General features: G+C 46.3%; 2 protein-coding genes across 3 annotated transcripts in view; one reads left to right on the forward strand and one right to left on the reverse strand.

Annotated features, from left to right (window-relative positions):
- Window positions 1-27,152, forward strand: part of Heatr4 (HEAT repeat containing 4) — a 38,106-nt gene that overhangs the window by 5,737 nt on the left and 5,217 nt on the right. The window contains exons 2-16 of one of the 2 annotated variants that reach the window (XM_057782189.1): window positions 1,748-2,676; window positions 4,487-4,680; window positions 5,615-5,755; window positions 7,612-7,815; window positions 9,550-9,693; window positions 13,637-13,798; window positions 15,002-15,162; window positions 15,745-15,849; window positions 18,327-18,445; window positions 19,277-19,457; window positions 20,611-20,680; window positions 21,948-22,137; window positions 22,728-22,806; window positions 23,052-23,211; window positions 24,694-24,807. In XM_057782189.1, coding sequence (XP_057638172.1) covers window positions 1,796-2,676; window positions 4,487-4,680; window positions 5,615-5,755; window positions 7,612-7,815; window positions 9,550-9,693; window positions 13,637-13,798; window positions 15,002-15,162; window positions 15,745-15,849; window positions 18,327-18,445; window positions 19,277-19,457; window positions 20,611-20,680; window positions 21,948-22,137; window positions 22,728-22,806; window positions 23,052-23,211; window positions 24,694-24,794 — 2,892 coding nt within the window. In that variant the 5' untranslated portion in view covers window positions 1,748-1,795 and the 3' untranslated portion in view covers window positions 24,795-24,807. Of the gene's footprint in view, window positions 1-1,747; window positions 2,677-4,486; window positions 4,681-5,614; window positions 5,756-7,611; window positions 7,816-9,549; window positions 9,694-13,636; window positions 13,799-15,001; window positions 15,163-15,744; window positions 15,850-18,326; window positions 18,446-19,276; window positions 19,458-20,610; window positions 20,681-21,947; window positions 22,138-22,727; window positions 22,807-23,051; window positions 23,212-24,693; window positions 24,808-27,152 lie in introns of those variants that run through there. The other variant, XM_057782190.1, reaches the window with a different exon arrangement.
- Window positions 17,664-27,094, reverse strand: Riox1 (ribosomal oxygenase 1). Its single transcript, XM_057782192.1, has 3 exons — window positions 24,690-27,094; window positions 23,723-23,883; window positions 17,664-19,533 (listed from the first exon to the last, which is right to left on the reverse strand). The coding sequence occupies exon 1, from the start codon at window positions 26,637-26,639 to the stop codon at window positions 24,879-24,881; it is 1,761 nt and encodes a 586-aa protein (XP_057638175.1). The 5' UTR covers window positions 26,640-27,094; the 3' UTR covers window positions 17,664-19,533; window positions 23,723-23,883; window positions 24,690-24,878.

Raw genomic sequence — 27,152 nt, forward strand, 5'->3', positions numbered from 1 at the left:
TTCTGGCCTGTAAGCAAATGTTCTAGATAAAATGACCCTGACAAAAAGAAACCTCCCGGGGTCAAGTCTCATTCCTAGAAGACATTGCCTGGGGATAGAAAGCACACTGTAGAGCAAAGGGACAGCCAACAGCCTGCCGGCCCCTTGAAGCAATTCAGGAACAACAGGAGTTGGTAGAGCCAAAGAAGGGCTTGGCCCTGGGAGTGGCTGAACCTGCTGCTGAATGTTGGGAAAGGAGCTTGGTCCAAGGCCAGGATGGCATAGTACTACCTGATTTACAACAAGTCTGACAAAGTAGCCGGTCAAGAAAGAGTTTGGGGGGAGGGAGGGAGGCAGCTGAACCTGAAAGAGTAAGTCAAGTTATGTCAAGTACAGATCAAGTACAATTTCATGTAGAGGACATGGGAGGAAGCTGCATTGTGGGGAGGGAGGAAGGGATGCTCAGAGAATAGCTGGGGATCCAGCCAGCTTAAGCAGGATAAAGGCATTCCCCAACCGTTGCTCCCTGAAGAGTGGGGTCTAGCCTGGAACTTCTGAGCTCACTCTGTACCCAACCTGCACCTCCTAGTAGCTGGGACAATACCAGGTGTACACTGCTGTACCCTGCTGGAAGCCACTTGTTGGTTCCTGGCTACTCAGCCCCAAAATAACCACACAGAAACTGTATTAGTTAAACCACTGCTTGGCCCATTAGCTCTAGCTTCTTACTGGATAACTCTTACATATTAATTTACCATTTCTATTAATCTGTGCATTGCCACGGGGCAGTGGCTTACCGGCAAAGTTTCGGCACCTGTCTCCAGCCAGACTACATGGCTTCTCTCTGACTCTGACTCCTTTTTCTCAGAATTCAGTTTAGTTTTCCCCACCTACCTAAGTTCTGCCCTATCAACAGGCCAAGGCAGTTTCTTTATTCACCAACAGGATTCACAGCAAACAGAGGGGAATCCCACATCAGTACCCAGCTGCTTACAAGTGCTGTGGGACAATGGCCTGTACCCTGTAACTTATATTGATTGGCCAGTAGCCAGGTAGGAAGTATAGGTGGGACAACCAGGCAGAAATTAGAGGCAGAGCAATGAGAATACTGGGAAGAGGGAAGTTTCAGTCTGCAGGATAAGCAACATGTGACTGCCTTGCCAAAAAAGGTATCAAGTCATGTGGCTAACACAGACAAGAATTATGGGCTGATATAAGTTATAAGAATTAATAAGAAGCCTGAGCTACTAGGCCAACCAGTTTATGATTAATGTAGACCTCTGTGTGTTTATTTGAGACTAACTGGCTGTGGAACCTGGTGGGACAGAAACCTCACTCAACAAAGAAATGGAAACGCTTGAATAAAAAAAAAATGGAGGAGAGGCTGAAAAGATGGCTCAGCAGTTAGGAGCACTGGCTGCTCTTCCAGAGGTCCTAAGTTCAATTCCAAACACCTACATGGTGGCTCACACCATCTGTAGTGAGATCCAGCACCCTCTTCTGTCCTGCAGGCATATATGTGGACAGAACACTGTATATATAATAAATAAATAAATAAATCTTTTTTAAAAATGGAAATGGGTTGAAAAACCATGATAGCTCATAAGGCTATGAGGGCCTGAGCTCTGTAGACAATTTGTCTACAAGAGTCTAACTAAGAGCTATTTAGGATGTTGCACCGTTTTTTCTTTTTCTTCCTTATTCCACTATGGGCTTCCGGTTCCTCCTAGTGTGGATTATTCACTGTCCCTCTCTTGGGTGACTGCAGGCCCTGCTTGTGAACCAGCTGTGTGGACAGGAGGATCTGAAACAAAACATGACCAAGCCCAGAAAGAAAAAGGCTTATTCCATTCGGTGCCTTGAGCCGCAGCCCCCTCGGCTGGGATGGGGCATGACCTTCCTCTACTGGAAACCCGGAGACCAGGTGGAGTGTACCTCCATCTCCAGAGTGCCACATGTCTTACGCTTCAGCCCACAGCACTGCGAGCATATCAAGGACCAGTATGTGAAAAAGGCAGCTGCCGACCTTTCCTTCTCTGAGGATGTGGGGTGGCAGCGGGGACTGCCCAGCATGCCTTTCAATCAGTACAGTTTTGAGCATGTCTACAACACGGATGATATCATTCCACCTCTACAGGCCAAGAAGACCCACACTGAGAAACCTGCCTACACCAGGGCTCTGCATGCCTCAGAGCTCTTGGCGGGAGACATCACCCATTTTGTGAAGACACAAAGTCCTGTGGGTTCTAAAAAGATACCGAAAAAACCAAAGCCCAAAGGCCTGGACCAGAAAGCATCTCCCCCACACCCCCGCTATTCCTGCTTGAAACCAGATATGCTGGAACTGTCACCCTCTCCAGATGAGAGTCTGGAGGAAAGGGAAACCTGGCTTCCACCTGGGGAGAAGGAAGCCCGACGCTGGGAAGCCATCGTGCTGGAGAAGCTAGACAAGCGCACAGCGCGATGGATCCAGAACAAGCGTCCACCGAGGCCTGGGCAGTCGCCCAACAAATGGCAGAGCTTTTTGCGCCAGCAATACGACTGGAGCCATATTCGGGATGAGCTCACTTCAGAGAGTGACCTGGAGCTCCTCAAAAAGCTGGAGGCAGAAGAAACAGCGGAATTTGAGGGTGAAAGTGTGCCCCTTCCCCCCAAGGAAGTAAAGAAGCCTGAGCTGCTGCTTCCTGTTTTCTACAGGTAGGCTGGCCTTAAGTGGGCCTAGTGAAGTGGTCCATGGTTCTACTTCAGGAACTCTCCATAGGCTCCTTATTTGATATCATCGTGTCTTCCCTGGTGCTGGTGATCAAACCCACCCCTTGCACTTGCTGGGCAAGCACACTACCCCTAGCTACACCCCAGCCCACACTCTATACTTCACAATATAATTTCCTGTCAACCTCTCATTCACCACCACCACCTGCTTTCTGAGATCTCCTCCCAGTGAGGTTTCTAAGCCTCTACACTGCTGACATTCTGGGTTGGACACTATTCTATCCTAAGCGGCTGTCCTGTGCTGTGTAGGATGTTAGCAGCCTCTCTGATCTTCACCCACTAGGCATCAGGAAGACCCCTACTGTTACAAGGATGTCTCGGTTGTTACAGCTCTCAGTTACCACCAAGGATGTCTCAGACACTACCAGATATCTCTGCAGGACACACCCTGTTGAGTCACTGTCTTAAAGGGTTCTGTTCCTAACCTCCAGGAACTGAGCTCTCAGGCTGATGATCCAACTCAGTAGGGCTCCAAGAAACGTATTTACATTGACAGTGAGAAGGGCAGAGGGCTCATGACATCGAGTTGGTCTGCTTCACTTTGAGTAAGACTCCCTGACACCAAACACAAGCAGACTCAGGGCAGAGAAGCAAGTGATCCGAGAGGAGAAGGTGACCCATCACTGACTGCTTCCTTTCGTTCCCAGCTAGTGGGAAGACAGGAGCTATTGACATCTCCCTGACATCCAAATGGGAACTACTAGACAAAAATGAGTTGATTTTTTTTTGTTATTGCTGATATTTCAGATAGTCTGTGGAGTGATGGGAATATAATAATTTAAAAAAAAGGGCAGATGTGTCCACCTAGTGAACAGACAGAATTCCCACACAGATTCATCGAGGCAAAGAGAAGGCAGTTTCCCTTCCCCAAATCCATGCACCTTCTAAGGGAACCAGTGTTAGCAGACTGCAGATTGGCCATGGTGGTACATGTCTTTAATCCTAGCACTTGGGAGGCAGAAAAACAGGAAGATCACAACTTTAAGACCAGCCTGGGCTACATACTAAATTCTAGTCTAGCCTGAGCTACATAGCAGGGCCCTTTCATGATTTCCCCACTATACACATAAAAAAGAAAAGGAAAAAGAAAACAGAGTTGAGCAGGAAGCACAAATGTCCCTTTCACAGTGTGACTGCAGGGGGCATGTGTAGTGTGAATTCTAATTGGTCTTAATAATAAAAAGCCGGAGTCAGAATTAGGGGGTGAAAGGTCAGAGAAGTAAAGCAGCCAGCCACTAAAGTTCCTACCACTACGAAATCCTCAGACCAAAAGGCTGAGCTCCTGTCTCTAGGAATCCTCAGACTGAATGGGCAAGATACTGTCTCCACCTCCCTAATGATGGGATTAAAGGTCTATGCCTCCCAAGTACTGGGATCAAAGGCATGAGATCCCAAGTTCTGAGGTTAAGGTGTGTGCCACCACTGCCTGGCTTCTATGATTAATTAGTAGCTAGCTCCACCCTCTGATTTTCAGGCAAGCTTTATTTGTTAGAGCACAAATAAAATACCACAGGCATGGCTTCACTAGTAGAGGGTAGCAGGGTGGCTGAAGACAGGCTCTTCCAGAGGCTTCCTATTCAAATGGCGCCACAGAGAGAATACCAGTCATTAGGCACAGTGATCTAGATGTTTCTATGTCGAAGAGCTTCAGGGGGCTACGGGGAGTCATGGACCCCAGTGGAAAGGTGCGCATCTCACACTCTTTGCACTTTTTCTCTTTCTCGCCACTGCCAAGATTACCCGGTTACTCCTCCCCACAAGTACAGACAGTTGAAATACTGCCTGGCAACAACATGACGGCTGAGGGTATCAAAGAAGAGAGAAGCAACTTCCAGCCTCCACCTCAGAACCCCTTCCGGCAGGTGAACCCCAAAGCTGGAGAGTTTGCTTACTCTACAGACAACACCTTTGAGCAAGAGATTTACTTTGGTAAATACTCCAGGGTGGGGGTATGGGCCAAGGGAGCAAGGGCGTCATGGGGCAGAATAGTAGCGAATGGGAGCAAGAGTCTCTGGGAGCTTCTCCCTGCAAGTACAGGATCTGTGGCAGGGGTATCTAGTGGGGAGCAGACATTTCTTTTGTCTGCCTCCCTGTCTCTCCATCTTACTAAGGAGTAGGACAGGTTTGTAACATGAGTCAGTTGACTTTAGGCACACCCTGTTCTTCTGTCTACCCTTTCCCCACTTTTAGATACCTGCCCTTCCTCCCCAATTGGCCTGCTGTGTTTTAAAAAAACAAACAAAGCAAACAAACAGGGTTTGGAAACAGGCATATTTGTTTAAATATTGGCTTGATTCCTTCCTAGTAACCTTCAGCAAACTACATAGTCACAATACCCACCAGCACCCCGCACAGCCTAAATACGATACTTACTTGTAAGGCAATGCTAACAAGAATGTACTTTTGGTGCAGCAGACAAAGCATCCGCAGAGCTGCACAGTGCTTAGCACATGGAGGGTTTCCATGACTGTCCCATTACTGCCCTTCCTTCCACCCTGCTAACCTTCCAATGCCCAGCCTTGTAGAACATGTTCCAAGCTATTCTTTCTTTACCGGTTCCATCATCTTGCCCCTACACTGCCATGGTCTGAGTCTTAAAGAGCTCAACAGAACTATCATAAGGGTTTCATAGCTGGTGGGGTTAATTAAGTGCCCCTTGTTTGGTGTCTAGCACCGCTTAGAAATTAGTTTCTGCTTTACCAGCGGAAAACACTATGTCTGGCTCTCCTAGGTCTTTTTAAGGCTTCCCTATGAGGCTACTAGCTGTGACATTTCTGAGCAACAACCACCCTTTAATAATGTCCCAAGGGCTTAGATTAGGGGGAAAGGAGGGGCTGGTCACTCATTGCATCTATCTTCATAGACGGAGTGAAGATTGTTCACCAGATTGGTGGGAGGAATGACCAAATTGTCTTGGAAAACCTCAATCGGTATGACAAGCACCTAACTAAGATCTTCCCGGAAACCCCTGAAAAGTGGAGCTTCCAGCCTGTCCCTGAAATACGTAAGGAGCATGATCAGAATGCTAGTGATGGGGGAGTATGAAAGTGAAGCTGTTTCTTTAAAGTCATGGACACCAACAACGACCAGGGCACTCCCTTCCTAACAAATAAAAATGATCTCGGAACATTGTAAACTACTGATTGCAAGATGGTAGAACTTGGGTCCCAATGAAATCTGGTATTAGGTGTAAACACATAGCTTAGGGTAAGTACCAGCAAGACAGGTGCATCTCATGTATTCTCAGTGCTTCCACAGGATGCTCATCACACCCCTCACCCACCTCCGTGTCCCTGGCTCCAGATCCTCCACCCCACACTCAACTCATCCTTGCCTCAGGCCTGAGGGTCTTTGATTTTTTTCCCATTTTTCTTGGTATGTCTCTGTGTGTAGTGGTGTGTGCACATGTATGTGTCAGTACCCAAGAGTAGGCACATGTGTAGAGGCCGGAAGCTAATGCTGGAAGTCCTCCTGTCTATGTGTTACTTTCATTGGTTAATAAAGGAACTGCTTTGGGCCTGTAGCAGAGCTGTAGGGGAACAGAGCTAGGCGGGGGAAACTAAACAAAATGCTGGGAGAAAAAAGGGCAGAGAGAGACACACCATAGAGCACCCCGAATCAGACACTGGGAATTTTACCCGGTAAGCCACTGCCATGTGGTAAAGCACAGATTAATAGAGACAGGTTAAATTAATTTATATTTAGCCAATAAGAAACTAGAGCTAATGGGCCAAGTAGTGATTTAATTAATACAGTTTCTGTGTGATTATTTTGGTTCTGGGCGGCCAGAACAAAAAAGTGGCCTCCTCCTTCCAACAGTCTTCCTCAATTCCTCTCCATTTTATCCATTGAGCCAGGGGCTCTCAGCTGACCCCAGGTATCACTGATAGTTTGTCAGGCTAGCATGGTTGTTTTTAGAAGAGCTCCCATCTCAGCTTTTCAAGTGCTGGGATTCCAGTCAGGCTGTCACACCTGCCTTTCAGTTGGGTGCTGGAGATTCAAACGCCAGGCCTCACATTAGCATAGCAAGTGCTTTGCTCCCTGAGCCATTTCCCCAGCTCTCTCTCTTTTTTTTTAATGTATAACATTTTTCATTTTCTAAGACAAATGTGACTAAGAAACAAACTTCTAAAATAAAATGCACCCATCTTCTAAGAGACTGTCTAAGTCCTATGATCCTTTGTCCCTTCAGGTGGACTCTCTGGAGCTGAGCATGTAGCTAATTGTATTAGTCACCGTTCTGTTACAGGCAGACACCATGGCCAAGGCTGCTCTTACAAAAGGGTTTAATTGGGAGCTTGCTTACACTTTCAGAGGCTTTCTTAGTCCATTACCATCATGGCTGGGAGCATGCACATGCACGGTGCTAGCAGTAGCTGAGGGCTACATCCTGGTCCACAGGCTGAAAAGGAGTAGGTTGGTTTGGGCTTTTGAAACCTCAAAGCCCACCCCCAGTGGCAGACTTCCAACAAAGCCATACCTATGCTAACAAGGGCATGCCTCCTGATCCTTCTAATCCTTTCAAACAGTGTCACTCCCTGGTGACTAAGCATTCAAATATATGTGCCTATGGGAGACATTCTTTTTATTTTTTAAAAAATTATATGCATTGGTGTTTTGCCTGCATGTATGTGTGAGGGTGCCAGATCCCCTGGAACAGGAGTTACAGAGAGTTGTGAACTGTGGGGGGGTTCTGAGGAATTGAACCTGGGTCCCCTGGAAGAGCAGTCAGTGCTCTTATGAACCATCTCTGCAGTCGCTAGGTGACATTCTTATTCAAAGCCCCAGACTATGTACAGCACCTGCAAGCATGTCCAAGTCCCAGGTTACATAGTTACACCGTGCCTCTTCACTACACAGCTTACAAACTCAGGAAAGGAGCCCAGCGGTGGATTGCTCTGCCCACGCAGGTCAAGGGCCTTCTGCTGCAGGTGGGTGAGAAGGACACACCTGTCAAAACTAGGAGAGTGAAGAAGCAGGCCCAACCCGTGAAGGAGGATGTGACTTGGGAGCTGGCAGCACTGCGGAGGATGCTGCACGAGTGGAAGACCGCCTGGGCACTCAGTAAGTGAAGGAAGGGCCTGAAATAGTGGATCTCTGTATGTGTTCCCCAGTCTTGAACTCCAGCTGTCTGGCAAAACGTAAAAGGCTGGTTGCTTCATTTAGAGGTGTGGCTAAGAGCCTTTCCATCAGCAGTGTGGGTGAACATTATTACATCTATGCTAGATTCTTTCTTTGGACTTTTTGGGTTGTTTGTTTGTCTGTTTGTTTGAGACAGGGTTTCTCTGTAGCTTTACAGCCTGTCCTAGAATTAGCTCTTGTAGACCAGACTGGCCTCAAACTCACAAAGTCCCTGCCTCTGCCTCCCAAGTGCTGGGATTAAAGGCACGTGCCACCACCCGGCTATGCTGGATTCTTTATGCATAGGCAGGTATGTGTGGGAACTTCAGTAATGCATGGGAATTCACTGTGCTGAAGGCTTTCTGACACCAGGCTTTTGCAGGAAGCAGTTCTTTGAGTGCTAGCACTGTCTGTGGGATTTTCCTTAAACGCAGAGCCACAGGCGTCTCGGAACAGAGCATTTTACGCGTTCTTTACCTTCTGAATGGATGGCTACTTTAGATTACTCGACAGTGAAACAAAACAAAAACAAACAAACAAAAGCTGAGGTGGAAAGGGAGGGGAGGATGAGGAACAGCTGGTTGCAGCTGTGGTGGAGCTGTACTACACTTGTGAACGCTGACCAGCCCACATGGCTGTTCCGTTTTTCTTCTCATTGGCTCTTGGGGGCCCCTACCATAACCACACTGAGAAAACCACACAGGCAGAGACCGTGTCTTACCCATGTCTGAAACATGCTTGATAAATGATTCTTGACAGGAAAGACAAAGGATATTGCCCCAGCATAAGAAATGCAGCTATGAAAAGAAACTGTAGATAACTATAGAATTCAGTTGTAAAAATGAGGTTATCATGAATCTACTTTCCCTCAGAGAACTTTAGATAGAAGGTTTAATGCCTCTACCAACTGAGAACCTCATCCTTCACTGTTTTTGTTTGTTTTTGTGATGGGAGATCTACTATGTTCCCTAGACTGGTCTTGAACTCATGTATTCATGTAGTCAGTCTTTCTTTGGGACCACCAGCCCCCAAGTAATGACATGGAGACTTATTACTACTTATGAAAGTTTGGCCTTTAGCTTGTTCCCATCTAGTTCTTATAACTTAATCTGCTTTTATTAATCTACAGTCGGCCACAGGCTCTTTATCTCTTCTCCACTCTGTATGTTCGATTCTGTGTCTCACTGGTGAAATCCCCTCCCTTCTTCCTTGAGCTCCTCTCTCGGCCCAGAAGTCCCGCCTATTCTCTTCTGCCTATCCACTGGCCACTCAGCTCTTTATTAAACCAATCAGAAGGCACCTTGGCAGAGACACATCTTTGCAGTCTGCAAAAAGGTTATCCCACAACAGATTCATGATCCTCCTGTTGTAGCCTAAGTGACCGTGTGCCACCATAACCAGCCAACCACTACATTTTATTCCCCATTTATTTTCCATGGAAAGTTATTTAAGTAATGAGCAATAGCATATAAAATGAGATTGGGGGAAACTACCTGAGAAGTGTATGAATCACCACAGGAACAATTTGCCAAAGGAGCCTTTCTCTGAATTCTTTATTCTGACCTAAAGTGTTTCTTGTATTGTCCTAGGGGAAGGGACTTCTTGTCTGCTCATTTATTGCACAATATCTAACCCTAACTAGATGACTCTCTTTACATTCTTCTTCCTATGACTTAGTTATTGAATGGCATCATGAGACAGTGGAAAACCTACTGCGGGGCATAGTAAACATGTATGATGACATGAGGATCCAGGCCATCGTCACATGTGCTACGGCTGCTTTGGAAAGGCCCCGGATTGCCCCTGACGAGCAGGACTCAGGTGAGAGCTTGGACTCAGAGGCTTGGAAACATCTGAACTGAGAGAGACCTTAGAGATTACTTGAGTTCATTTTCCAATGTCGAAATCAAGGCCTAGAGTCTGCCCGGACAGCCATGCTCAGCCCTGGATTCCAGTTCAGTGCCGTAGTGTTAAGCTCAGGGCCTCTTGCACACTGAGCATGTCCTCTACCCCAGGGCTTTTTGTATTACACTCATTGCATTTGTTTATTCAATGGCTTGCACTGAGGATCATATTTTCCTACCTTGAAATCTCACAATAGTAAAAATCCTAATGGCTGGGGGCTGGTGAGATCGTTCAGTGATTATGGCCACTAGCTGTTCTTCCAGAGGACCCAGGGTCTGTTCCCACCCACATGGCAACTCATAACCATCTGTACTCCTGTTCCAGAGGATCTGATGTCCTCTTCTGGCCTCTATTGGCACCAGGCACACACATGCTACATATCCATTCAGACAAAATATTCATACAGAGAAAATAAAAATCTTAAAGTATAAGGGCGAAGGTGTGACTCAGCGGTGGAGTGTTGGCCTGGAATGCACAAAGTCCTAGGTTTGAGGCTCAGCAAAGAAAGGTAGGAAGGGGAAGGGGTGAAAAAAAGTACATAGGTGAATTTGGTAGCTTTTATATCTTAAAAATGAGTTGGGAATTTCCCCACTTTTACAGATGGTTTGCAGTCTTTTAGGGAAATAATGTCAACAGCCTTTCTCTTTACTAGCAGTAGCAGTGCTCCTCGAGTCAACTATAACCTCCCAGTGATGGCATGTTAGACTGGAACCCCTGCCCACTCCTCTGCACTGCATGTGCCTTCTCAGAATCATTTACCTGAAACCTGTGCCAACTCGCTCCTCCCCTGAGCTGGAGACATCCCAGGCTCGCTCCATACTTAGAGTTGGGCAGTAACTGCCTGCTCACACTTCTGCTATTCCTGCAGCTAAGCTCGGGGACTGGCCTTTCCTCTTCCTGCTTGCCGGGTTTTTAAAGGTCCATCCACTTACTTCCTATTTATTGACTTCAGACATGGGCATTCCCCCAGGTGTTTCTATCTGGTGGCACTGGGTCACAAACCTCATGTATGCCTAGATAGCACTCTGCCAACTGAGCTCCAGTCCAGGCTCCTCCAGGTTCTCCATGTTTGCTGCTCCCTCTGCTGGGACACTTTGTCCTTACCTGATCAACCCTCCGACTGACAGCAGACACTTCCTGAGAAGCCTGCCCTCAGCACTTAGGCTCACTCTGTGCTCTGCTAGATGCTTCTACACATACTTTTTTTGTTATTCCCATTTTTTCTTATTTCTTTGAACAACCGATATTCTAATCTCATATCAAATCTGCAGTCTGCGGCACTTGACAGGTATGTTCTGAGATATGTGTCATATATCCCGCCATTGTGCAGACATGAGAAATATTTACATGAAGACAGCACCAGTGTCACTAGAAGACACCTCTTATGGGACCACTGTGGTGTATATGATCCATCACTGATTGGAACACCATCATATGGCACTTGACTGTACATACAAGAATACCTTTGATCCCAGCACTCGGGATGCAGAGGCAGGCGGATCTCTGTGAGTTCGAGACCAGCCTGGTCTACAAGAGCTAGTTCCAGGACAGGCTCCAAAACCACAGAGAAACCCTGTCTCGAAAAAAAAAACCAAAAACCAAACCAAACCAAACCAAAAAAAAAAAAAAAAGAATACCTTTGTCCTCTGAATTGTGACCCCTTTCACAGGTCCTACACATCTAGATTTAGATCTTATTACTTACCCAAATAAAGTAGCGGTTTTTGGGTTTTTTTGTTTGTTTGTTTTTGTTTTAAATACTCAGGATGTTTTTTTCCAAGGTAGGGTTTCTCTTTATAACAGTCCTAACTGTCCTGGAACTCACTTTGTAGATCAGGCTGGCCTCAAACTCAAAGATCCACCTGCCTCTGCCTCTCGAGTGCTGTGATTAAAGTCGTGCACCACCACTGCCAGGCTCAGTAGACTTTTATTTGCTCACCTGAAATGCAAAAATTTCCAATCTATATCCCTTCATTGACTATCCCTTATTTGAAATGCTTAGGATCAGAAAAAAAAAACTGCGTTATTTCCAGATTTTGGAGTATTTGAATATACATGAATTATCTTGAACATGAGACAAGTCTAAACATTAAAGTTATTTGCATTTCATATGTACTTTATATATGTAGCCTAAAGGTAATTTCATATAATACTTATACTGTGTCCACATTTTTTTAAATTTTTGTTTTGTTTTTCGAGACCAGGTTTCTCTGTAGTTTTGGAGCCTGTCCTGGAACTAGCTCTTGTAGACCAGGCTGGCCCCAAACTCACAGAGATCCACCTGCCTCTGCCACTCGAGTGCTGGAATTAGAGGCATGTGCCACCACTACCTGGCTTGTGTCCACATTTTTACTGAGCCTGCCATGTTAGGTGTGGATATCCCACTTGTGATGTCGTGCCTGTATTTGGAGCATTTGGAATTTTGGATTTGGAGATCAAGGGTCTTAACTAACATGTTCTGAACAGATGGCATAAGGGCGTACAACTTAAGTAAAACAAACCAAGCAGCAGATGGACTAAGTGTGGAAGTGTATGCCTATAATCCTAGCACTTGGGAGGTAGAGTCAGAAAGATGGGGAGTTCAAGGCTATAAGAGACCCTCAGAAACAAAACAAACTGAAAGCACAAAATCTGAGTCACAGCTCTACTGTTTCTTGGGATGAGACTTGTGGGCAGAGATAAGAACTCTTTTCTCTCGAACCGGGCAGTGATGGCACACACCTTTAATCCCAGCACTTGGGAGACAGAGGCAGAGATCTCTGTGAGTTCAAGGCCGGCCTGGTCTACAAGAGCTAGTTCTGGGACAGGCTGCAAAGCTACAAAGAAACCCTGTCTCGGAAAAACAAACAAACAAACAAACAAACAAAAAACCTCTTTCCTCCTGCTTAAGAATTTAAACCGAGTGCCCATCTTCTCCCCTAAGTTTCTCTTTAGTTTTCACTCACAGTGCTGGAGACTGAGTCAAGCACCTTGTGCCTTCAAAGCGGGTGCTCTGCAACTGAGTTAAAATGTTTTCCTGTTTATAGGCAAAAACTCTTATGGCAAAAATAAGCCCCAGCTGATAAATCACATCAGAGCTGGAAAAAACTACAAATGGAAGACAAACTAGCTGACCAACAGTATACTTTGGGCTCCCTGGATGCCTTATTGTACACATGCCCTCCATGACCCTAGAACTTTACCTATGAAGCTAAGAGATATCACACTCATGGAATGTAAATTCATCCAGACTGAAGCTATGGAAGGCTTCAGGAACCCCAGACAGAGCCTGGAGAGATGGCTCAGCAGTTAAAGGCACTGGCTGTTCTTCCAGAGGACCTGAGTTTGATTCCCAGCACCTACATGGCAGCTCACAACCACCCATAGCTCCAGTCCCAGACCTTTCTGGCCTCTGCAGGCACTGCAAGCACAGGTGTAGACATATAATCAGGGAAAACACCTAAAATAAAAATAGAGGCCAAGAAAAATATTTGAACAAAGTAAAAAAAAGAATGCCTGACATCGCCACCCTGACAAGCTTGTACTCATAGCAAGTATGAATTTAGTTAAATCTAAAAGATCGCCCGTCGGGTTGTGCAAACTCAGAATTGAAATGCTGTATTAGACAAGGAGCAAATAGGTTGAATTTATTTACTAAAATGCGTGGTGGAAGTTACTATAGCTTTGGCTTCAGTACTAGAGACTAGATGATAAAGGACTGGAAACTGGTATATTAGCACCTGGGTCCTTTGCACATAAAATCCTGCCCATTGTAGACCATCAACTGGCTTGTGATTTAGTAAGCCACAGACATAGAGTGGACCTTGGTAAGGATGTTGTCTGAGAGAAAAGCAAAGGTCTGATGCCCTCTTCTATTGCAGAACCAGTTATTCCAGACTTGCCAGAGGTCCTCCTGCCTGCTCTAGAGGCCGCTCTGTCTGACAAGAATCCCAATGTGAGGATGGCAGCAGCAATATGCCAATATGCCATACAGTCACATAATCCCACTGCCCGGGACATCATGCAGACTGCCCTTGTGAAGGGTGAGTAACTCGCTGACCTGGCATAGAGGATAGAGGCTACCTCACTATCAGCTTTCCCAGTCCTTTCCTTTTCCCATAATGCTGAGATGTCCACTGCAATTGGGTTTAAGTGTCTACTAGGCACATGGAGACATTAGTTCTTTTGAGTAGTTTTACAAAACCTGGACTGGGCTTTCACAGATGCATTCTATTTACCATGTCCTAAAATGGATGAACTTGAGATGTTATCTTAACTAAAAGACAATTACCTAGTCTCCTCCATGTGGAAATGTAGAAGAATGATTACTATAGATTAGGGTAGGGAGCAGAAAGGTAGGGTAAAGGCAAGTGGGTTTGACCAATGCAATGCTGTATGCACACATTGAAACAGCACTCCAAATCCCGGTTAACGATACAAGTAATAATTGCTAGCCGATAGTTTCAGGGCTAGACTTCTAGCACAACGGTAGTATGATTGCCCAACACATTAAGACCCAGAATTTGATTCCTAGTACCAAAAAGTAAATACAACAATACATAACATTTTATTATTTAAAAGACAGCATAACAACAGTCAAGTACATTTTGAAAGCTTTTTTTTTTTAATCACCTCCTGAACACATCATGCTTCCAATTTCTGCCCAGTACCACCTAGGCATTATCATATTGGAGCTAACAAGGCTGTCAGGCGAGGCCACTGACCTGTCTGGAGATGAGTTAGCTGCTCCTTGCCTTAGCACGGGAAAACTGTTTGGCTGGTCTGGCCTTCTGTATATGAACAATGCACTGCTTAATTCCTCTGTTTCAGGAAGGGACTTCCTCTGAAGCCTCTTTAGCCTTCCCCATCTCCACAGAAAGAAACAGCTGCATTTCTTAGCTATGTCGGAAGTGTTACCCAAGAGGAGCTTGTAATGCTTTAGTCAAGCCTCATGGCACACACCTTTAATTCTAACACTTGAAAGGTAAAGGCAAGGGGATCAGAAGTCAAAGTTATCTCTGCTAGACTAACCTGAACTAAATGAAATCCTGTCTTAAAAAAAAAAAAAAAAAGTTTTGCAAGTTTTTTTTTTAAATGTTAACGTATGGTTGAAGTATGGGAGTGGATTTCTAGACTCGGTAGGAAACTGGAAAGTGTCTCATTTATCAGGTAGTTAGCAGTCACAGCTATCAATTCAAATGTTCTAGGAGACACTCTGATCTAATTTTTTTCAACCCACCGGTCAGGTAATAGTGTGGACAGCTGGGCTGCAGCTCAGTGCTTGGCTCTGGAAGGCATTGCCACATACCCAGTGATTAAAAGGATCCTCCACCAGCTCTTTAATAAGAAGAATGAGGCCACTGAGGAACAATCCTATATCCTCCTGAGCCATCTCAGTGGAAAGACGGTATGTGTGCACTTCAGAGAGAGAAGAAAATGAGGTCTTGAGGAGTTAAGTGTCTATAGTTGGTGCACACAAGGAACGGAGAATACAGGTGGCTGAGAATGATGTTAAGCATAGGCCAAGTACACCAAGTCTGTGTAAAACCGGATATGGAGAAGTGTACAGGGGGACGTGAGATGCTAGCTGAGAAGTTTCTAGCTGCATAAAGGCTGAGTCATGACATGCAAACACGGAGGCTTATCACTGAGACCACCACAACTCCGTTTATTTGGGGCAGAAACATGAGACTCCACACAGGCTGAGGCAGATAGAAACTATCATCCCAGGGACTGGAAATAGTCAGTCATTTTTTGCTCAGATTATCAGACCTGTATTTTCTTTATTGTTTATAACTCAAGCCAGATTGCTTGGGTAGAAGAGTGTCCCATCTCTTATGAACCCACTCTGTCCCTTAAGAGGAACAAATATTTCGTGACCTTGAGGTATTTACTACGCTGGATGCCATAGTTAGGATATAATTTCTTCAAGATTCTAGAATTTCTAAGAGTAAGAGAGACTATCAATGCAGGTCATCCTTTTCCTCAGACGCTGATCCACACAATGCTTGCTGTGGAGCTGAACAGCGGGCAATGGAAGGACCGCATTATGGCCTGCCGCGCTTTCTCCCGGATCAGTGGAAATATCTGCATAGTAAGTCTTCTGTCTTTGCTCCCAGAAAGCATGGCAAAGTTGGCCTGGAATCTTCTGACTTGTTCTCCTATCTAGGATCTCACTGCTGCTTTGTGCTTCTCTCATTTTAAACCAGTGTTTCTTGGTGGGCTGCCAACTCACAAACTGTGACACAGCCACTATCAAATATCCATATGAACCAAGAAAGGGAGCCTATAAACTTAATAGTAATCTGACACTATTTCAGTATCGGTAGACATTATAAAGTATCAGTCAATGATGCATGCATTCCTCCCTCACCCTATGCTGAATATTGGTCCTTGATTTGAGAAGCACACTGAAAGGACCCAACAATCCAACTAAACAAATGCCTGTGTGGTTCCCTGAATATTCAGCATAGACATGAAAATACATGGTCCCTGCTTTCAAAAACAATGACATTGCAACTGGAGCAACAAGACTAACAATACAAATGAATTGATGTTGACCCCTCTGGTGGCCAGTGAGACTGTCTCCCTGGATCAAAGAACACGCCAAAAACCTGTATGGAGTACCAGGGGACTACAGACTTTTGAACTTGAATGACACCAACAAAGCACTTCTCATTTTTATTATTAAAGCAAGCAAAACATGAGGTAACATTTACAGTTAGCTTAAGCACATACGAGTACAATGAGGGAGTGCACCTGGTGTTGTCCTATCCTCTTTGGCCATGTGAAAAGAGCCAATAGTCTTCTCAGGCTTTTGCTTTTCCCACAGAGATAAGCATTCCCTTCATGTCCTTGCTTTCAAGTGCACTAACTTACAGTTTATGCAATTCTTTCTAGAAGGCCCCCTGTAGGAAGAACATTCTGCACTCTGGCCCATCCAAGTTCACAGCCATTTCACAGCTTTCTTACACAGGCTCCCACAACTCTCGTGAGACTTTTAGGAGACTAGCATGTACTACTGAATGTAGGTGGTTGAACAACTTGAAGGTGTGAACTTGGCTACAACTGAAGAAGATATTCTGAGCAAGTGAAACCTGAACCTTTTCCCTATTGCATTCTAATCGCTAGCTGTCCGTGTGGAATCAGTCCCTTCTTCCTTAGAGCTGCCCCATCTTTTGATCACACTGGGTACTATCAGTATAGCCCCTGCTTAGAAGCAGTGCCCTCTATTCTTAATCCTCACATTTTGTTAAAGAATGCACAATAACCTGAAGAGGTTTGAAAACAGGCCGAGCCAGGCGGTGGTGGCGCACGCCTTTAATCCCAGCACTTGGGAGGCAGAGGCAGGCGGATCTCTGTGAGTTTGAGACCAGCCTGGTCTACAAGAGCTAGTTCCAGGACAGGCTCCAAAACCATAGAAAAACCCTGTCTCGAAAAACAAAAAAAAAAAAAAAAAGAAAGCAGGCTTATTCTTTCTTATATGCTATAGTTTCCTCTGCTAAAACACACAGCTGTGCACAAGTTACAGATGATGAGGACTTCAACATAAACCACAGGAATTTAAAAGGGCAATGTGCCTGAGTTCTTTTAGTCATTCAATAGGCTAGCAGTTTCTGAGCACACCTCCTCTACATTGGTAGCATTATGAGGGCATTGATGCAGAACTGTATCTTACCTTGGTAATGCTAACAGCTATAACAAGAGAGCTGTAAGACACTATAGTATACATAGGGATTTCTTTTCTTTCTTTTTTTTGGAATTGTTTTTAAATTTTGAATTTAAATTTGTGTATAATTGGTTTTTTATTTTTATTTATTTATTAAAGATTCCTGCCTCCTCCCCGCCACCGTCTCCCATTTCCCTCCCCCTCCCCCAATCAAGTCCCCCTCCCTCATTAGCCCAAAGAGTAGTCAGGGTTCCCTGCCCTTTGGGAAGTCCAAGGACCTCCCACCTCCTTCCAGGTCTAGTAAGGTGAGCATCCAAACTGCCTAGGCTTACATAGGGATTTCTTATGCTTACGGGAGGCACATGAGACTTTACTAGGGAGGTGTCTTTAGAGCTGAGTTCTAAATAGAAAAATACCTGGTACCAGATGGAGGTAAAGGTAGATGTTTCAGGCTCGGAAGCTAGTTTACACACAGTTACAGTATCATCATTCACAACTGCAGTAATGTTCTCCCTTCCAGTAAGAGAGAAGACCCTGATACAGTCATCAACTGTCCTGCTTTGTACAGGACATGGGCTTTCAGTACTAAACCTGGAAGTCTCGGGCAATCTGGAATGAGGGATTACTCAATTATGCAATACTCTCAAATTTCAAGTCTCTTACATTCATGTTGGTACCAACATGACAGAGGAGTTGAAGAGATGAGTTTGGGAAACAGACCTGGGGTCTAAGACCAGGCATAAGCACTTAGCAGATTATCCTCGGGCAAGTTAATCAAAGCCCCCACTGTGTCATCTGTACATAGAAATATCATCTGCCCAACCAGACTGAGAGATTAGAGGATAAAAAAAACCTGGTGTCAAGGACAAAATGAATGAGCCAATTATCATCCCTATTGGTAGGATATGAAACATAAACTAATCGAGCTGATGTGGAACGACTGGAACAAAGAAGTAAGGCAAGCGGCTGCCAGAGCACTGGGGCAGATGAACCTTGGGAAAGAGGTGCATGACATGATCAGGTAAGATTTAGTCACTGTGAGCTCAGAAACGCTTCCTTTCTTAGGAGTGCCTGGTGACCTGCCGCCAGCCAGCATCTGCTGAGTTCCGTGTATGATCAGCATTGTGCTAGATCCCACTGCAAAAAGTTCAGTCCCAGCTGGGCCGTGGTGGTGCACACCTTTAATCCCAGCACTCGGGAGGCAGAGACAGGTGGATCTTTGTGAGTCTGAGGCCAGCCTGGTCTACAGAGCGAGTTCCAGGACAGGCTCCAAAGCTACAGAGAAACCCTGTCTTTAAAAAAAAAAAAAAAATCAGTCCCTACAGGAACCACCACCATGGCTAGCCAAATAAGTATTAGATGCCCACTAAGTATGAGGCAGTCTTTCAGGTATTTTAGGGAAGACACAATTCTGATGAACACAAACACAATATACAAATACCTAATTTAAAAAACCAAACCATGCTAAACTAGAACAATGGCATATACCATAACTGCTACACAAAAAAATGGGATACTCAATGTGGGCAGTAAGGCCAAGTTCCACAGAGATACAGGCATTCCAGGCTGGGAGACAACTGCCAAAATGAGCACTGAATTGGTAAGAGGAGGTACAATTTGACACTTTCCTTTACTTGGTTGTTCAAGACACCTGAATGTCTACCATATGCGAGGTAATAGGAGTTCAGGAAAATAAGGCACCCAAGGTCTGAACCCAGTGAAACTTAAATGATTAGAAAGGTATGTCTTCATAACTGGACCCACAAAGCTAGGATTCTATCCTGAGAGCATGGTGGAAGGGAACAAGGCACAGAAAAGTTTAAGGGAAATAAAAGTCACTTGTGTCTTCCAGGATTAAGCTGAGTCAAGGAAATTCCCAGGAACGGATTGAGGCCCTCTCCCTGATCCGTGTGCTCAAGCTCATGACAGCCAAGCTTCTCCCAAGCTTCCTGAGCTGCTTCTCTGATGAGTTCATAGCAATTCGGCAGGCAGCTTGTTTGGCGGCAGGTGCCCTGCAGATCTGTGACAAGATGGTAAGTCAAGGCAGCATGTTGTCATCTGTTGGACCTGAAGAGAGTGTCACCATCTGTGCTGTGCTTGGTACACTCACTATCATCCCGTGGGAACGTAGGATGAGCAGTGACAGGAAGGTGAAAGGAGACACAGACCACATCAATCAGTAAGAAGCATTTAGCCTAGTGAGCCCAAACTTCAAGCCAGAGCATGCCACCCTCTCAAATCTGTTCTCATCTCAGTTAACTAGCTTCCTAATACCTGGTCGCTGATAGGATTAAGAGTTAGTGCCAATGGGGACTGGAGAGATGGTTCAGTGGATAAGAGCACTGGCTGCTCTTCCAGAGGACCTGGGTTCAATTCTAAGCACCTATATGGCAGCTCTCAACTGTCTGTAACTTCAAGATCTGACACCCTCACACAGACATAACACAGGTACAACGCCAATGTACATAAAATAAAAATAAATAAGTTACTTAAAAATTTAAAAAAGTGCCAATGAATAGAGTTTACACTCCCTCAATATTAGGGGGAAGCTAGACAGAAGTATTCAAAGGAAGTCTAAGTGAAGCATGGTGTGATCCTTGCATTTGGGAGGTAAGAGACAAAAGTTCACGAATCTGAGGTAAGGGGCCGGAGAAATGGCTTAGCCGTTAAGAAACCAACTCCTCTTCCAGAGGACTTGGTTTCATTCCCAGCATCCACATGGCAGCTTACAATTATCTGTAATTCTAGTTTCAAGAGATCCAATGCCACCTTCTGGCCTCTGAGGGCATTATACTACATGGTGCATAGACAAACACATGCAGGCAAAACACCCATCACATTAGAAAGCATTTAAGGTCAACCTAAGCTACAAAGTAATGCAGTCTCAAAAGTGAGTGGGGGAGAGAATTGGGGAAAAAGTTTTGAGACCAGGGGTATAATTCAGTGGTAGAGCATGTAGTTAGTGTATATGTATGGCTACAGATCTATGTGCTAAGAAACATACATAAAGACTAGACAATTCAGCTAGTTATATAGGCTGATACTTGGGGCTGTAGCCTATTTGTCACTAGAATTGAGAGAAGGTTGCTTTTCCAGTTAAAGCATCCCTAGAAGTAAGTGGGGTCCCTGTTTCTGGTCCATTCTTACTCTGGTTCTTCCCACTCAACTTTTCTTTGTCTACTGCAGGTGCTTGAATGCCTCCTGAATCTGATGCACAGAGATCCCTACTGGAAAATCAAGGCTTTCGCCATTCGAGGTATTTCAGAAATAGTTCTAAGCTCTAGACTTGAAATATTTTCTTTGAGCTAACAGATACCTAGAAACTCTAGTGAGACAGCTAAAGTGTAGAGATTTTCTTTTAAAGGTTTAGCTAATGATTCTAAGTCTAGGTCTGTTTAAACTTGTTAGCAAAGAACAAACTATACAGTCCCCACCAACAGAATTAAAGTTAAGTTTTTCTAGTTGATATCCACTGTTGGATACACCTTGCCTTCCCTGGAGATTTCAACTATAGCACTTGTTAAGAGTCAAATCAGATTTAAGACAGTTACAAAGAGCTTAAAACTTGCTCTTCGGTGGTGGCACATGCCTTCAATCCCAGCACTTGGGAGGCAGAGGCAGGTAGATCTGAGTTTGAGGCCAGCCTGGTCTACAGAGCCAGTTCCAGGACAGCTAGGACTGTTACAAAGAGAACCCCTGTCTTGAAAAACAAACAAACAAAATCTTGCTCTTCAGTTTTTCAGGCTTTTTTCTAGAACCTCTGTGCTGCTTCTCTTTTTGAAATGGTCTCTGATAGACCCCCTAGGAGAACAAGACCTAGGAAATCCTGAGAAATAATCGTGCCTTCCTCCCCTACCAGTCTATCTTAACTACTCTGCTCTTCCATGTCAGATTTGCCCCGAATCTAATTCTGAGCAGGCAATCTTGTCTTTGTTTATATCCCATTAGGCAAGGACACGAAGAAACACTCCTCTTAGGGGTCCTTTGGAAGAACTATCCTAGTGGGCTGGAGAGATGGCTCAGTGGTTAAGAGCACTGACTGCTCTTCCAGAGGTCCTGAGTTCAATTCCCAGCAACCACATGGTGGCTCACAGCCATCTATAAGGAGACCTGGAGCCCCCTTCTGGCATGCGGGCACACATGGAAGGAATGCTGTGCACATAATAAATAAATCTTAAAAAAAAAAAAAAAAAAAAAAAAAAGAACTATCCTAGTGCAGTCGGGCAGGGTGGTACACACCTATAACTGCAGCCCTCAGAAGGCAAAGGCAGGGGGATCACTGCAAATGTGAGGCCAGCCAGGGCTACCCAGCAAGGCCCTGCCCCAAACACTCCACATGCTGAGTTTTGCTAGCTCTCTAAAGTTCCGTTCTAAACTACACTACTTCTCAATTTACTATCTTATGATTAACTGCCATCCCGCAAGATACTGTCTGCAATACTCAATTCCTTCTGGATGTAGGATATAGTCAACTTAAGTCTTCAATTCAACAGTGGAACATGCTTGCCCTGTCACCTCTACAGCTTTGGGACAGATTGGGCAAGTGAGTCCCCAGCTGACAGATCTTCTGCTCTGGGCTATCCACTATGAAGAATCACCAGGTGTACGACTGGAAGCTTGCCGCAGCATCCTAGCCCTCAAGCTTCAAGGAAACCAGGTCAGGGACACCTTTCTGGATGTGCTACTCCTGGAGGACCACGAGGCTGTTCTTAAGTAAGCACTAAACCTCTGGTTTCTGCCATGACCTCCGAGACTGCCAACTCTCCAATCCTTGAGCACTAAATATGTTCTGTCTTTTCAGGCTAGGCAGGTAACAGTAAATCCTGCCATAATTAGACTGTCACAGCTCCCATAGTTCATGTGTTATTTCTCTTCTTCCAGGGAGTTTTAAATTATTCATTTATCCAACAAACATTTATCCAGTAGCTACTGAGACAACAGAGTCAACAAAACCAGGGTTTCAATGCCATGTATCCCCACTGTAAGTGCTATGCCTCCTCCTAGCCCTGTCTGTCTCAATCCTCCAATGCAGATGAAAGTCTACAGTATAAAGCTGTTGGTGACAATTAATGAAATGATTTGGTTGACTTTCAGAAAGGTGTTTAATAACAGTAACTGTCACTGCCTTCACATAAATACTCTGGAACTGCACAAGGACCGTGTAAATTATCACATCATTTCTGCAGAGACGACTCAGTTGACGAGTGCAGTTTAGGGTTTCTTGCCTAATTCCAAATCCTACATTGTTTAACACCATGCTTTCTTTTTAAGGACAGGGTAGAACAATCTTTCATACATTTCAGGGAAATTTACCAGGCAATGATGGCACTCAACTTTGAAATGGAAGGAAATCAAGAAATGCTTCAGGAAATCCAGAACAAGGTAAGTACAAACTGTGTTTTCAGAAGGAAATCCAGGGCTTCCAGGTTTAAAATAAGCATGATCTAGTCAATTACTTTATCTTTTTTGTTTTGGTTTTTTGAAAGTTTTCCTATGTAGCTCAAAATGACTTTAATGATCTTCTTGCTCAGCTTCTCAGCTCCATGCTTGGCATAATCAAACTACTCTAAAGCTTTTTCCTCATTAATCCTGTTGGTTGCTTGCTTTTCTAAACATTTTCCCCTTAGATTGAAACACTAAGTCAAAAGGACTTGCTGACGGAGAAAATATTGAAGATGGAAGTGGCCATAAAGAATGTGAAGGAAAAAGCAAGACGTATTTACTCAGAACCCAAAGAGGGCCAAAAACCACTGGAACTCCACACTTTTCTTCAAGACATTTTTGAGAGTAGGTTTCTTCTGGGCGAACCCATCCCTTGACTCTTCTTACCAGACTATCCCGGGACCTAGACACTGGGGAACTTCATAGGAGCCCTGTATGATTTAAGTCAGGAAGGCTACTCATTTTCCTTCCTGGTCTCCATTCGCTGTCCCCCACGCCCCGGGTTCCCATACATCTGCAACTGTGTGTAATTTAAAAGGTAGCTCCATCTGAACTGAGTTCAAAAGGACGTAGTAGAAAAGCACAAGTCTTTAGAAAAACAAATTACTACTATGTGTGTTTGATTAAGCACCCCAAGAGACCTTACACATTTCATCTGTCAGAGTGGCCATCTCCGGAAAGTGCAGCCGGAAGGAGAACCATCACGTTATGTTCTAACTTAAGGAAAAAAATAATTTCTGAAAGCTCTCAACCTTAAAAACGGAATCTATGAGTTATGATGACATGATCTTAAGAGGCCTAGATACACTCTAGATGATGAGGGGTCAAAAGTTGAACTATACCAAAATATACTTACAAAATCTGTAAGCAGCAACCTCAGGTCATTCGGCCAGTTGCCTACCAGCTACCACCCCAAACCCGGATCTTCTGCTTCCAAGTGCTCTTTCTGGTGCACCAGGCTCTCTTCCACCAATCATGAGAATATGCACTTGCCAGATTTGGGGAAGTTTCGTCCAACTGCCAGGGGAAAACAAATGAGAGTGGAAAGTAACTTGAACACCAATCTTCCCTGTGGCCAGCGTGCTAAAAGTTGGATGACTAAAGCCTATGAACGCATAACCAGGTGACGACACTGTCCTCTAGGGAGCAGTGCCAGTCAGTCACTGACTTAAACCGAGCACTGAGCAAATACAATATATACTGCAAAGCTGACTGCCAGGGGAAGCTTTTCCGTTAGGACTGCCCAGCTGGAGTTCAAGCAGCATAACTAAAGTGAGTAAACTACCTCCAAGGCTAATAAATGGTCCCAACCACTCTGCTTCTCTTCTTTAATGAGTGTGATGCTGAGGATGGACCCAAGGCACCACACATGCCAAGCATACACTTTCTCTACCCAGCCCTCTTCTTTAAAAAAGTTAATATACTCCTTTGACATCATATCACATCGCCTTTCATCTCTGCCATATCTCCCTTATCTCTTCCTTGTCTCAAACTTTTCAAACCACCCCCCCACACACACCAAAAAAAAAAAAATCTAGGCTTAGAAAAGAGAAACAGTCTTTGGCACTTTTTAATAAATCTTCTAACATTCATACAAACTTAGCATGCTGACCCCGTCCCGTCCCACAAATTGATGAAAGAGAACACAGAGAAGCAACTTCCATACAAAAATCCCTTAAGGTCTCAAGCAGACTGGCACAGCCAATGCCACACAACACACTGAAGCCCGCAGGGAATGCAGTTGGTACTGTGAAATGATAGGGGTCGTTACTTGTGCAGACACAACTTTTTCCCCCTGCTCCAATTTCGGTTTACTTTTGTACCTAGATGAAGAGGTTCCTCCTAGAAAAGGGTCCGAGCTTTGCGACACTGAAGCAGCCATAAAGGTAAACGTAACCATACTGATGCTCAGCAAGGTAAGACCATGACTTCTTTAAGGGAGAAAAAGGTGCTAGCGGTGGTGGAGGGTGAATCACGACTGCATTCTTTCCAGCCATCCTCAAGACACTAACTCAGACAAGAGGGGTCTTGGTGAGCAGCAGCCCCTTATCAAACAGCATGGTTGCCAAGGAAAGCTGGTCTTCCACACTGTCACAGGGCAGATCCCCTACTCTCACAAACTCTGGGTAGGAGCGAAGCAAGAGCTCCATGGCGTCAGCTTGCTGTGGGTAGATTTCCAAGCACTTGGGTTCCTCCAGATGATAAACACGGGAGTTTTCCACCGTGTAATAGAGGAACAAACGGCCTCCCTCACCCACCAGCCGAGCTATGCCATCCTGGAGCATATGGACTTCTGTTTCCGTGCTCAACTGGGCCCCTACATTGACAGGCTCTCCAGCATCCCAGCGAATTGGGAGCCCATGAACACTCAGTGCCCGTTCCCGATCAGTCAACACGGGGGGCAGAGAATCGTGGATGAAGTCTTTGGCTCTCTGGTCAGCCACAGCATCGACAGGAGCGAAGTGTCCCAGGCGCGCAACCAAGACCCGCACCTTTTCCATGAAAGCTGTTCTTCTCGGATCCTTAGAGTCTGAATGCTGGGCCCCCATGTAATCCATGAAGTCTCGAGGCAGACCCCTGCGGAACTCCACATTTTCTTCTATTGCTGCTTGCACGGCCAGGGGCAGTACAGCCTCCAGGAAGTCACCCCATGTATTGCGCTGGAAGGTGGACAAGGTGAGGTGCAGAGAGTGGACTCCATCCTGACATTCGGCTTGATGAATGAAGCCCCGAGGAAAATAAAGCAGGTCGCCTGGTTCCAGCACCGTTTGTAGCACCGGCTCACCAAGGTCCTCCTGGCTGAAGTTGGGACTAGATATCAGGGCCAGCTCCTCACTTGGGTCCCGCGGTCGGTAGACACGCCAGAGTTTCCGACCTTCCAGCTGCAACACGAAAGCCTCAATGTCGTCGTAGTGGGGGGCAAAGCCCTGGGAGTTGGGGGGCGTGAGGTAAACGTTAGAGCCGGCCATGCTCCCGAACTGTTCCTGGAGCACGGCCAAAAACTGCCACACGGTGGGCGAGAAAGCCTGCGGGCAGAGAAGGCGCAAGGAGCAGCCGGCCTGGTACAGGGACCAGGCGGCGGCGGGCAGGGCGCGGCCGGGTGGGTTCAGGGTCTCCCGCCGCCCGTCGATGTAGCGCGCGGCGTCCAGATGCTGCCCGAACTGCACGTCCTCGTGGCGCAGCATCGAGTCCAGGTCGGCGGTGGAGAAGAGGCCTCCGTAGTAACTGGGGTCCTGCCGCCGCACCAGCACCGCCTCCCGCTCCCACAGGCGCCGGTAGAAGTGATCCGGGGGCAGGGGCGCCAGGAGCCACTCGAAGAGGCGGGCGGCGCGCCTCCGGCTGCTGGGGATGCCGTTCAGCTCGGCCAACACCTGCTGCAGCGGCGAGTCCCACGGCCGCTCCGCGTCATCCACGCGCGGGCCCGGAAGGGGGGCCGGGGTGCCCAGGAGGCGAGAGACGGCGGGCCGTCCCTCCACGCGGCGCCGCACGGACACCGAAGCCGGCCGCGGCTCCGCCGAGCGCGAGGGCTCCCGCCGCTCGGCAGGCGCCTCCAGCGCGCCCGCGGCCGGCTCCACCTTGGAGGCCGAGGCCTTCCGCAGCAGCGCGCGAGCCCTCAGCGCGGCCACGCGGGCCGCCGCAGTTTTCCGATGCCTGCGGATCCTCCGGGGCCTCGAGGGCAGGGCCAAGACCGACCCGTCGCGGGGCTGCGGCTGGCGCCGCCGCCTCCCCCGCCCGCGCCTGGGCAGCGCCGCGCCGTTCTGAAGCTCCTCCATGGCGGGGCGGTACAGAACCGAAGAAAGCCGGCCGGAGCCGCGTTCCTGCAGCCGCCGTGCTTGCTGGGAAGGGGGCGTCTCCTCCTGCCACCCCTAGTAGGCCACGCCTACGGCCTCCTGGGTCCTTTGGCTGGCCTGTCAGCCACCTTGTATTAACTACGTGGTACGAGATGGAAAGGCTTAAAAATCCCTACCAGATAAAGACTCCTTGCTGAACAAGGCACGAGGCATTCCAGAAGAAAACAATTTCTTTCCTCTTTTTTTTTCGCTTGGTTTTTGGTCTCCCTACGTAGCTCTAGCTAGTCCGAGAACTTGCTCTGTAGTCCTCGTGGAGCTCACAGAGATCCACCTACCTCTTCTACCTCGGGAGTGCTGGTATTAATGGCGTGCCCCACCATGCCCTGCTTCCTCCTTTTCAGTCCGCTTCCTCCAGTCAATTTGTGTCAGAAATTTTTGTTCCTCAGTCGTTTCCTGGTAGAATGAATGAAGGCAAGTTTGATATTCTATGTGAAT

The sequence above is a fragment of the Chionomys nivalis genome, chromosome 10 (assembly GCF_950005125.1).
Source record: "Chionomys nivalis chromosome 10, mChiNiv1.1, whole genome shotgun sequence".
NCBI classification, from domain to species: domain Eukaryota; kingdom Metazoa; phylum Chordata; class Mammalia; order Rodentia; family Cricetidae; genus Chionomys; species Chionomys nivalis.